At 39.8% G+C, this 11,707-nt stretch overlaps 1 protein-coding gene across 1 annotated transcript; it reads right to left on the bottom strand.

Moving 5' to 3' along the window:
- Positions 1-4,784: 4,784 nt before the first annotated feature.
- Positions 4,785-5,748, bottom strand: LOC142845063 (olfactory receptor 4F15-like). Its single transcript, XM_075963824.1, is given in 2 exon segments — positions 4,785-5,552; positions 5,554-5,748. Coding segments are annotated over 2 exon segments (963 nt in total).
- Between the last annotated feature and the right edge of the window lie 5,959 nt (positions 5,749-11,707).

Genomic DNA, 11,707 nt, shown 5'->3' on the forward strand with positions numbered 1-11,707 from the left:
TTGGTATTTTCTTCTAGCATTTAAAACACACCATTGAAGAGCCACATGTGATCGCTCATGCCTATAATGTCAGCACTTGGGAGAGGGAGGCTTTAAGAAACTGTTGTGTGTCTAGGTCAGTGGTTCTCAACCTTCCTAATGCTGTGGTCTTTGATATAGTTCCTCTTGTTGTGATGACCCACAACCATAAAATTACTTTTGTTGCTTCTTCGTAACTGTAATTTTGATACTGTTATGAGTTTTAAAGCAAATATTTTTGGAGATAGAGGTTTTTGACCCACAGGTTGAGAACCACTGGTCTAGGTCAAAAGGGAGTTTTAGACATTTTAACCCCTCCTTCATGCAGGATGCTAGACTTTGTGCATGAAGAGGTTAAGTAGCTCAAATTAGTGAAAGGAATAGTAAAAGATCATGAATTGTGTCTCATGTATGCATGTCACTAAATGAAAATAGATTCTACACGAGAGATCATTGCTGGTGTCACTGCTAAAGTTTATGGCATTTCTTTCAGATACTTTTCCTTATTCACTTACTTTAAAAATTGATTGCAGGAATTGGGATTGGATTTAACAGTCAGGGGTGCAAAATAAGGCTGCTCATTTGATGTCTTCAAGTCTTTTATTAATTTTATTTTAAAACAAATTTATGTCATTTATTTGATATATGTGAGTGTATGTAAATGTGCGGGTGCCGTGGTGGATATTGGTGGTCAGAAGAAAACTTTTGTGACCAGGTATCTCCTGCTACCATGTGGGACCCAGGGATTGAATTCAGGAAGGACCTCTGGTCTTCCAGTTTGGTGTCAAGTTCCCGAACATCTGGTCATCTCTCTGGCCTTTGAGTAATTGAAAAAAAAATCTGTGAAACATATATCACTTTTCTTAGACTACTTTTCAACAAGAGAGATGGAATAATTTTTTACAGTCTGTAAGCAATTAGGAATAACAATCATTTAAGTTCTAGTATCCTCTACTAAAGAAGTTCTTGGTAGAGAAGATTGGAAATATTTTGGAGGTAGCTGAGCTATAGAGCACTTGCTTATTGTGTATGAGGTCTGGCTTGATCTCCAGCACTGCAGAAGCAAAGGAAAACAAAACACAGCAATAGAAATCAGAGCAGAAGCATTCCTAGTTCCAAAGCCCCTGAAGAAATTGTCTTACTAGCCACCATGTGAGACACCAGAAAGACTCAGATGAGTTTTTAACTTGTAGAGCTAATGGCCTAAAGCTGGGCTGTGTAGGAACTGGGTTTGAAGAAAGACACAAATCTGAGGATAGAAGGGTAGGTTAAGCACTCACAGAAGGTGATGAGGTGGAAAACACAATGGGAAAACCAGGAGGGTAGGTTCATGTGTCACAATAAATAAAGCCAGGAGCATTTCCAGAAAGATAAAAATAATCGAATGGTTTGTTTCCAGTGGGAGAGGGTGGAGAAAGAAGTCCTAATTATCTCATTGTAATTGGTGCTGAGGAGCAGTGGTGAGGAAATGGATGGTATTGGTGAGGAAAATAGTTCATATGTTTAAAAAAATGTATCATTATGAATGGGATAGTAGCCAAAAAAAAGAAAAGTATAGTAGAAGTTTGATGTTATTAGGATTGCAACGTAATTAATACTATATAAAACCAGCAATTATTCAAAATAAAAACTCTTCTCTTGTTAATGATATAACTATAAAACTCAGCAACCCTAAATGTTTCTCCACCGAAGAATGGATAAAGAAAATTTGGTAATTTACACAATGGAGTACTACACAGCAGTCAAAAATGATGACATCTTGAAAATTTCAGGCAAATGAATGGATCTAGGAAAAAACATATTGAGTGAGGTAACCCAGACCCAGGAAGACAAATATAATATGTATTCACACATGAGTGGCTTTTAGATATAAAGCAAAGAAAAACCAGTCTATAGTTCACAACCCCCAAAAAAACTAGACAATGAAGAGAACCATAATAGAGACATACAGGGATCTAAATAGGAAGGAGAAAAATACAAGATCTTCTGGATAAATTTGGAGTGTGGGAGTCATCAGAGAGGGTAGAAAGGGAGGGGGAAGGAGGGAGTGGGTAAAAATGTATAGCACAATAAAATAAATAAATAAAACACAGCCACCCAAGACACACCAGCAAAACACTCCAGAATGTAGTGGGAGTGACTGTGTACAGAAGACAAAAATAAATGACTTTATTTGAACATGTTTCCATTCTGCAGCAAATTTTCCTGTGTTGAATTTAGGAAACATGACTCTCTACTTCCCAACTTGCCACTCCTTAAATTCTTAGATGCCTTTGTTTGTATAACTCAATTAAGGCTGAGGTTATATCAATAAATAGTCACGGAGAGCTAGGCATGGAAAACGGGTCTACTCTCTGTGACTAAAATGGTTAGGTGATCCTTATATTGTTTATTTTTATTTCTTATTGTGTGTGTGTATGCACATATCTGTGTGTGCATGCGCACGCGTGCCTGTGTATGTCTGATATCAAGGTGAATACCTCCCTCTGCTGTTCTCCACTTAATTTTTTGGGAAAAGATGAGCTGTGAAATGCCTTCTGAAGGACTCTGTTTTTTAGGGTTGTCAATTCTTTCTATGAAACCCTGGCTCCGAAGATTCTGAAAATAACGAGGAGCAGTTAATTCATCCTTGGATAGTGATTGCCATCGTTACTACATTCTGTATGTTATTTTTTTATACAATGTTCAGTGACTGAATGCTGTTATGGTTCCTGGCTTAAAAAGATATCTGTCTGCTTCTGCTTCCCAAGTGCTGGGATTAAAGATGTACACCACCATGTCTGGTCTGAACTTGTACTGTCTATAGTGTAGATGGGCTGCAGACTCACAGCAATCCTCATGCCTCAGCCCCCACCCCAGTTTCCAAGATTACACACGTGGGCCACTATACTCTATGGATTTTCCTTTTAATACAATGTTCTGGTTGCAAATTATGTAATTATGCTAAAAAAGAATTAGGAAAATATGAAGAAAATCTCAATAATATTTTTGCCAAAACTAGTAACAAAGAGGCATGCTTAAATTTAAATATAAGGATTAATAAATTATAAAGATGTCTATTTTATAAATACATTTCATAGCTCTAGCAAGATCTCAAAGTAAGGCTTTTTAATTTTTCTCTTGTGGTGTTAGGAACCAAATCCAGGACCTCCTACATGCTGGGAAAGTTATACCACTGAGATATGTCTCTCATTCCAAGAAAACAATTACATTTATTTATAGTTTAGTTTTATAAGAAAATTTTATTCATTATTCTATAGTATTTAAGCATAAAGCTGTCTTAATGTATGGCAAGGTTTAAAATACATTAATCAAGATATGAGTTAAAATAAATATACATCTATTTCATAACCTGAACATATTCAGTATGTACATTAGCTGTCTCTCCCACTCTGAAGTAGTCCTGATTGTAAACAGCGCTTCCCTGCTGTCAGTGACTGCCCCCTAGTGGACATTTAGTAAGATCTCACGTAACTTCATGAAATCGCATAGGAGCAGGTCTAAACACACCTCAGGACACACACAGACTCCCACCAACAAACACTCCTCCACACCAGTGCTGATTGTGTCAAGGGATTTATTAGCCCTTGGGGGAAAAAAAGGAATCAACTCTCATTTTATAAGTAGTTTCCCTTCCAATTCTGAAACAAATTTTACCAAACAGCAAATAATGATTTAAAGGAGTCGTCAAAAATAACAGTTGAGTGTAGTAAATTTCTTGCTCACCACATATACCATTAGGCTAGGCTTTGAAATGAACTCATATTTTTTGTTGTGAGTTATTTTATTTTTTTAAAAAAAGAAAACAAAATACCTTTTTTCATTTTACATACCAATCCCAGTTCCTACTCCCTCCCCTTCTCCCATTCCCTCTCCTTCCTTCCCCCTCCACTCCTCAGAGAGGGTAAGGCCCATTGCCTAGGAGAAGGTCCAAGGCCCTCCCTACTATATCTAGGCTGAGCAAGGTATCTATCCAAAGAGAATGGATTCCCCAAAAGCCAGTACAAGCAGTAGGGATAAATCCTGGTGCCACGGCCAGTGGCCTCGCAGTCTGCCCCACTCATACAACTGTCACCCACATTCAGAGGGTCTAGTTTGTTCCTGTGCTGATGAACTCATGTTTTATGATAATTTCTTCTATGTGACCCTCCTCCTCCTCCTCCTCCTCCTCCTCCTTCTTTTTCTTCTTCTTCTTTTGATTTTCGAGACAGGGTTTCTCCGTAGCTTTTTTGGTTCCTGTCCTGGAACTAGCTCTTGTAGACCAGGCTGGCCTTGACCTCACAGAGATCCACCTGCCTCTGCCTCCCGAGTGCTGGGATTAAAGGCATGCGCCACCACCGCCCAGCTATGTGACCCTCTTCTAGTGGGATCTGTAGTTCAGTTTTTAAATGTATCACTTGCTCAACCTATACCAATGGTACTATTTTCTTCAAGCACTCCTGAAACCTTAGTGCATGACTAGAATAAATTTTGGTAAAAACAGGTAAGTTTTAGCTTTTGATCTTTCTGTGTCAGGAGCTTATTTTCGATGCTAACTAAGAAGATGCTAGAAGTTCAAAGTGGTAGCCCATCTTGACGTTTTCTTTCAGGTAGCAGTTCTTCCTGGTGTCAGCCTCAAGTTATTGCATTTTCATCAGTGAGAGCATATAATCTAGGTGTTGAACCCCTGGCTCATCACGATGTATGATATTGCTAGGAATGGTGCACACATTGTACAAATCTTAGGGATGCCCCTGACATTTCATGGGACCTTTCCTGCAAACCTTTTATGACATTTTCCTGTAGTGCCTAAGATAGCCCCACACTCTCCCCATTGCCACTTTCATGTCTTTGTTCCTGAATGTATAGATGACTGGGTTCAAAAAGGGAGTGATAAACGCATCAAAAATAGCAAGATATTTATCCAGGTGTGAGGTTGGTGAAGGCCACGTATAGAAAAACATCAGTGGCCCAAAGAATAAGATGACCACAGTGACATGGGCTGAAAGAGTTGAGAGGGCCTTAGACAATCCGCCAGCAGAATGTTTCCAAACAGTGAACAGAATGAAAATGTAGGAAATCACCAGTAAGAGAAAGGAGCCCACAGAAATGAGGCCACTATTGACAGTTACCATGAGCTCAAGCTCTTGAGTGTTCGTGCAGGCAAGTCGCAGGAGTCGGGGGAAGTCACAATAAAAACTGTCCAGTGTATCAGGACCACAGAAAGGCAAGCCTACCACAAACACCAATTGTACCACTGAGTGAATGAGGCCAATGACCCAGGAAGTGACTAAAAAGAACAGACACACTCGTGGGCTCATGATGATCAGGTAGTGCAGAGGCTTACATATGGCCACATACCTGTCAAAAGCCATGGCTATGAGCAGCACCATCTCAGTGCCCCCAACTGCATGACTGAAGAAAATCTGAGTGATACAGCCCCAGAAGGAGATGGTTTTGTGGTTCTTGAAAATGTCACAGATCATCTTGGGAGCTGTAATTGAGCAGAATATCATGTCAATGACCGAAAGATTAGCCAAGAGAAAGTACAGGGGGGGACTTTAGATGGGCATCCAAGGTTACAGTGAGCACAATGACAAGGTTGCCGAACATGCTCGCCAGGTAGAACAAGAAGGTGAAGACGAAAAGAAAAAGTTGAATCTCCCATACATTGGTCATCCCGAGGAACACAAACTCGGACACTACAGAGTGGTTCATCCCAAACATTGCTTCGGATGTCAGAGTCAGCATTCGTATTTCCTGAGGGAAAAACGAAAATGAGAACAGTTGACTTAGGCAAGAGTTAGTGTTTGAGAAAGAAAGCCTGTAGCGATGGAAGCAATTATTAAATTAAAATTATGCACAGCAAAATACTCTTTGTCACATGCATGCTTGCTTCCTCTTAGATGGGCCAGCTGATTTCCACATGGTGGCATAATTTTCAAAGCTATTGCTAGAGCGTCCCCACCTCTAGACCTGTTTCTTCTCTGTTGTTGCTTGATATTAAGTGAATATTTTCCATTTCCTCTTGTCCAGGATATTCTACCCGGATGACAAAAAGGCCATTTTTAGATCCCTTTGACCACAGTTTCTTATGAATTGAGATGATTTTGGCTATTCACATGAGCTATCTAACAATACGCATGCATGGTATACAGCTTTAAAAGTCCCTACACTTATTTTTTGTCACTCACACTTTAAACATTTGTCCTTTTTCTTCGACTTCCAAAATTTCTGTCATTGTATTATACATTACACAAAGTCCAAGTCTCAAACTGCAGGTAACCATGCTCTGATTTGTGAAATCATAGTCCGACAGAATCTTCACACACTCAATGATTTGTCCTGGCCAATCTGAGAGGAGGAAACCTCAACTGAGAAAATACTTTCTTAAGACCAGGCAGTAGGCAAACCTTTAGGGCATTTTCTTGACTAGCGATTGATGGGGGAGGACCCAGTTCTGGGTGGGAGGTCCTGGGTTCTAACAGCAAGCAGGTTGAACATGCCATAAAGACTAAACCTGTAAGCAGTACTCCTCCAGTGCTTCTGTATCAGCTCCTGCCTCCAGGTTCCTGCCTTGTTTGATTTCCTGTCCTGACATCCTTTGATGATAAATAATGACATGGGAAGTGTAAGCAAATAAATCCTTTCTTCCCCAACTTGCTTCCAGCCATGATGTTTCATTACAGTGGTAGTGACCCTAGCTGAGACAGCTCTGCTAGTGATAAGTTTATTTTGTCATTCATAATTGTATAACTGTCCATTTCTTGAACTGAAATGTAACTTCTCGCTGGAGGTGCTGCCCAGAGGTAGAGTACTTTCTTAGCATGTGCGAGGCCTACGTTTGATCACTGGAACATCAAATGAAACATAGTTTATCTGGTATGGAAATCAAGTTTTGTTCATATGTGTGGTTTCTGCCACCATCATGTCACTAACAGGGACACTCACCAGCCTGATGACAAGTGCTTCATGCTTGCTGAGTGAAGGAATAAATTCACGGGACTGCGGGCTGACATTAGAGTTGAGAGTCTATCACAAGCCAGTCGGCTTCAGACCAATAGTGTGTAAATAGCACGCCAACCAGAGGATCCCAAGATCCCAAGATCATTCCTGTACTTTTTTTTTAACTACATAGAGATAAGTTGTATGGGAAAATTCTGTTGTAAAATAATAATGAAGCCTCAGTCACACTTAAAAAAGTCAATCAAAGGCATCTAATGTTTCAAAATGAAGGAAGTCATTTTGCTTTCTAACCAATATTCACTTTCAATAAAGTCTGTGGTCTAAAGGGTTGTGAGCCGAGATAAACCACCCTCTGTTGTAGATCTAATATAGATCTGCACACCCACTTGACTCCTCACAAAAATTCATAATTCTTCAAAATAGACTTGAATTGGGTAAAAGAATGGCAAATAAAACATTGGTAGGAAAGAGCCGGATTGTCTGTGTGTGCTTGGGGACAGGGTGATTTCTGAGTTATAAAGAGCATAGAAGCGACTAAGGCCAGCGGTCACATCACAGCATGGGAAGAAGAGGACAGTAGTTCTTTAGGGATCAGGAACAGGTGCTGCAGGTGGATGGTGAGATGATTTACACAGAAGCAGATATCACCAAACATCATGAAACTTTACACTGGAATCAGTTCCACAGTCTCTCAATAAATGTTCTTCACAATAAACAACTTTTCAGCTCTCTTTTTATTTACTAGGCTCTTCTGGGGACTGAACCCAGGTCCTTGTGCATGCTTTAAAAACAAGCGCTTTACCATTGAGCTATTTCCTCAGCCCCACAAGTAGCTTTTAAATTGGTTTCTGATCACTGTTGTAAGAAATGGTTACAAAATTTGGGCCTTAAAACAGCTGTCCTGAGCCAGATGGTGGTGGCACAGGCGTTTAATCCCAGCATTCAGGAGGCAGAGGTAGGCGGATCTCGGTAAGTTTGAGGCCAGCCTGGTCTATAAGAGATAGTTCCAGGACAGATAGGGTTGTTATAGAGAGAAGCCCTGTCTCAAAAAACCAAACCAAACCAAACCAAACCAAACCCAGCCATCCTGTTCTCGGTCCAGTGTCCCAATTCCCACACACTCACCTCTCTCCTTATCCTCACCTACCCCAACACACTTACAGTTTTACAAGCAGGAAAGCTGATGTGAATCTTTGAGTGTAAAATTAAAGTATCCCCAGAGACTTATTCTTTTGAAATTTCCAGAAAAGAATCTGTTTTCTTGTCAGTTCCAGCTTCTAAAGACTGCCTGCATTTCTTGGTTCAGGGTCTCACAATGCCAGCATCTACACTTAATCCTCTCACCTCCTTTCTTTCTGACTCGCCAGAGTTCTCTTAGAATTATCTCTGGAATTGTGTTGGACAGATCAATGATAACCTTAAATCTTAAAATTCCTGAACCAATTATATCCATAAAGTCGCCTTTGACATAAGGTAATATTTACAGATCTGCGTTGAGGCCACATGCATCCTTGAAGAACATTATTCTGTATGTCACACTGTTTTATGGGATAATGACAATCTTCCAATAAAACAATGAGTTTGACACTATGGATTTTGGGTAGCTTGTGAGGATATTAAAAAGGATATTGAGGGGTGATGCCCTATGAGTATGCATCAATAGTTTCTGACTCTACTAATACATAAGATGGACAATGAGCGACCATCAGTGATGAGCCAGTGGTAGTTAAGTCAATCAATGTGTTATCAGAGAAATTGTTATGGCAGGTATGTAAACAGCCTCTGAGTTTTTCTATGACTCTTTCTTGTTCATTAATTCAGCAAATATTTTGAATACCCAGAGTGCCAGATACCATTCCAGAGGTCTCAGGAATAACATTGGCATGAATTCTTGGCATTGTGAAATCCATATTCAGCATAGAAAAATGCAGTTTTAAAGTTGTATCTTCCTTTATCAGAAGGGATAAGTACAGTGAAGGAGGAAACTCTAATTCATTACCTGGAACATCTCAAAACCTCTGCTTACACCAGAAAGCTCTTCTAGCTGGTCTGACTTTTTATCTGAATTCTTATGTGTATAGTTCCTATTACCTTTTTTTTTTAACTTTTCAAGGTCTTTAATTAGTAACAGTGAATTGATCTCCCTCTTACATTTCTAAAACTTAGGGTCAGATTTCTTATTCTGTAACAAACCTTTTGTTAATGACTGAAAATCAACCTAGAAGCAACACTAGGGAGATTTGTTTGGTTGTCTACTCACTCATTCGACAAACGTGCATATGGAATCTAGAAAGTCTCTAGTAATATAGTAAATTTGGAGATAACAGAATGGTGCAAAAACCTAGTTATCATGTGGAATAATTTAATGTTATAGGAAATTGAAGGCACACAAAATGGCTATGAAAACAATTTTAAGAGCTTTATAAAACCATTTCATTCTGTTAATTTGAGTTGTCTCTTTCTCTTTAGGTGGGATAAGGGTTTCGAGATCTTGTTTAAGAACCAGCTCTTAGATTCTTTGATTCTCTGAGCTGTTTCCATCTAGTGCAGCTCGTATCCCTTTCTGCTTTTTTTTTTTCCATCAAAGAAACTTCTCTTTGGAACAGATGGAGACCATTACTAATCAAAATGCAGAACTGCAGAGTTTAGTCATTACTGACACAACCCAAGTCCCACACCCGAGGCTCAGGATTGTCGTGAAAGAGAGGGAAGAAAAATTGTCTCAGCCAGAGGAAGAGAGAGTCTGTTGTGAGACCGTGTCTCCTAGAAATGTCAGGAGCTACCTCCAGGAACTCTCATCAGTGTGGCTGCCTAACATGAACCGAACAAGGATGACACCACTAGATTTGCTAATGTGAAAAGGGAAAGTTCCTGCTGCCTCAACCATACACCAAGCACTGTATCCAACTGAGGAATGCTGAGGGCAGGAGAAAGTCTTTCTCAACAAAGACCACACCAACTGGATACCAAATAGCCCTGAAAACACAACATGAAGTAACATTGTACGGACTGTACAGGTTGTATTTATGTATTTAGGAATATATTTATTAAATAAAAAGAGGCCATAAATTTGAAAGAGAGCAGGTTGTTGTTGTTGTTGTTGTTGTTGGTACATATGAGGGTTTGGAGGGAAGAAATGGAACATAGAAAAGATGCAAATATATTATAATCTCAAAAATAAAAAAATAAATGAACTAATTTATGATTTCTATTTAAACTTCCATGCGATGTGCTATAAACTAATCAAAACTTCCCTAAAATGGGAAGTTTAAAGCCCCCCCGTAATTCCTTGTGATTACTAAGAAAAATACTCTTTTCCTTAAAAAAAATTAGGCTTGTATGAATAAGCACAGTGAGAATATACTGTGAAGTGGGAACATGCGTGATTTTTTTTTTCAAATCGAAATTTGGATCGCAAGAAACAAAAAGAGCTGGAAGTAGCGATGAACTCTCAGGAGGCTTGCTACGAGTCTGAGTCCAGATTATTCTCCATAGTGAGTTACAGCTAGCTGGGCTGAATAGAGAGAACATTTGAGAAAAAGGACAAATCATCAAGCTGAAAAAATGATACTCAACTGTTCATGGATTTATAAGGACAAGGTGAAAATTAGGATATTTAAGGGTTCATTTAAGACAAAAATATGATATTCCATATTCAATTTGTGTAAAGATAAAGACTAGGTAACGGGCAACTTGGATATTTTAGGGTAATTAAATATACTTTTAAAACGAGAAAAGAACTGGATGGGAAAATTTGAAGAAGAAAGAGAAGGGGAAATTAGATTTTTGAATGTGGCAGGTGATGAAGTTGGTCAGTGGGGCTGAACATTATGATAAAGAGGAAACAGCAGCACCCCCAAATAATTCCTTGCCAGCACTCACCAGCAGAGCTGTGCTATTTTAGGCAAGCACATTGTAGTCCCCGGTCTTGCATACACTGCTGAGAGAAGGGAACTCTATCCAATTATTATAGATGAGTTTCCATGAGGCTTTCTTGACATATCCTGAGATTTTATTCATGCAAAGATAAAGGTTTTGTGGATGAATAATATAATTTCTTTATCCTGAGTCATTATCCAAGGAGGATTAGCTTGGCTCTGTGACTGCGGGAGACAGGATAAGAGAAGAAAATCTGGGTGGGAGGGAGACAATCTGCAGGAATGGCCACCAGATAGAAGAAACGGAGAAGTAGGTCCAACACACATTTCCCCTCTTTATAATTCCCTAAAAGCCAAAGAAGATAAAATACCATGAGCGGAAGTCTTGGTGCCCTGACACGGAGGCGTCTGTTGTGATGGCTAATGATTCATAGCATTCTTTGTGGGGAGAGAAAAGAAGGAGGCTGACCAAGTAGCATTTGATTGCATTGCATAGCCAGGCAATGAGGAGCAAAGCCAGATGGCATCCACCACAGTGAGAACCAGGAGTCCTTGTGGACCTTCTACGTCTGTCTCAGTCCTCAGATTCAGATTCTATGGAGAGGCAGGCAGTGCGTGCTCGTGCACGTGCATGCGTGTGTATGTGTGTGTGCGTGCCCTCTGGATCTTCCTTTAGGGATCCATGGCTATGTTTTGGAGTAAGTGTTCACCACAGAGAAAAGATTATCTAGATCTGTCAAAGGCCATCGATATTCCTGACATCTGACTTAAAACCGGTGTCAGAGGACCCGAAACCTGTCATGGCTCCCTGCCCAGACGAGGCCAATAAAGACGAGGTAAGTGTCCTGTCTCCCATTTCTTTTCCC

Source organism: Microtus pennsylvanicus, chromosome 2 (genome assembly GCF_037038515.1).
Source record: "Microtus pennsylvanicus isolate mMicPen1 chromosome 2, mMicPen1.hap1, whole genome shotgun sequence".
NCBI classification, from domain to species: Eukaryota; Metazoa; Chordata; class Mammalia; order Rodentia; family Cricetidae; genus Microtus; species Microtus pennsylvanicus.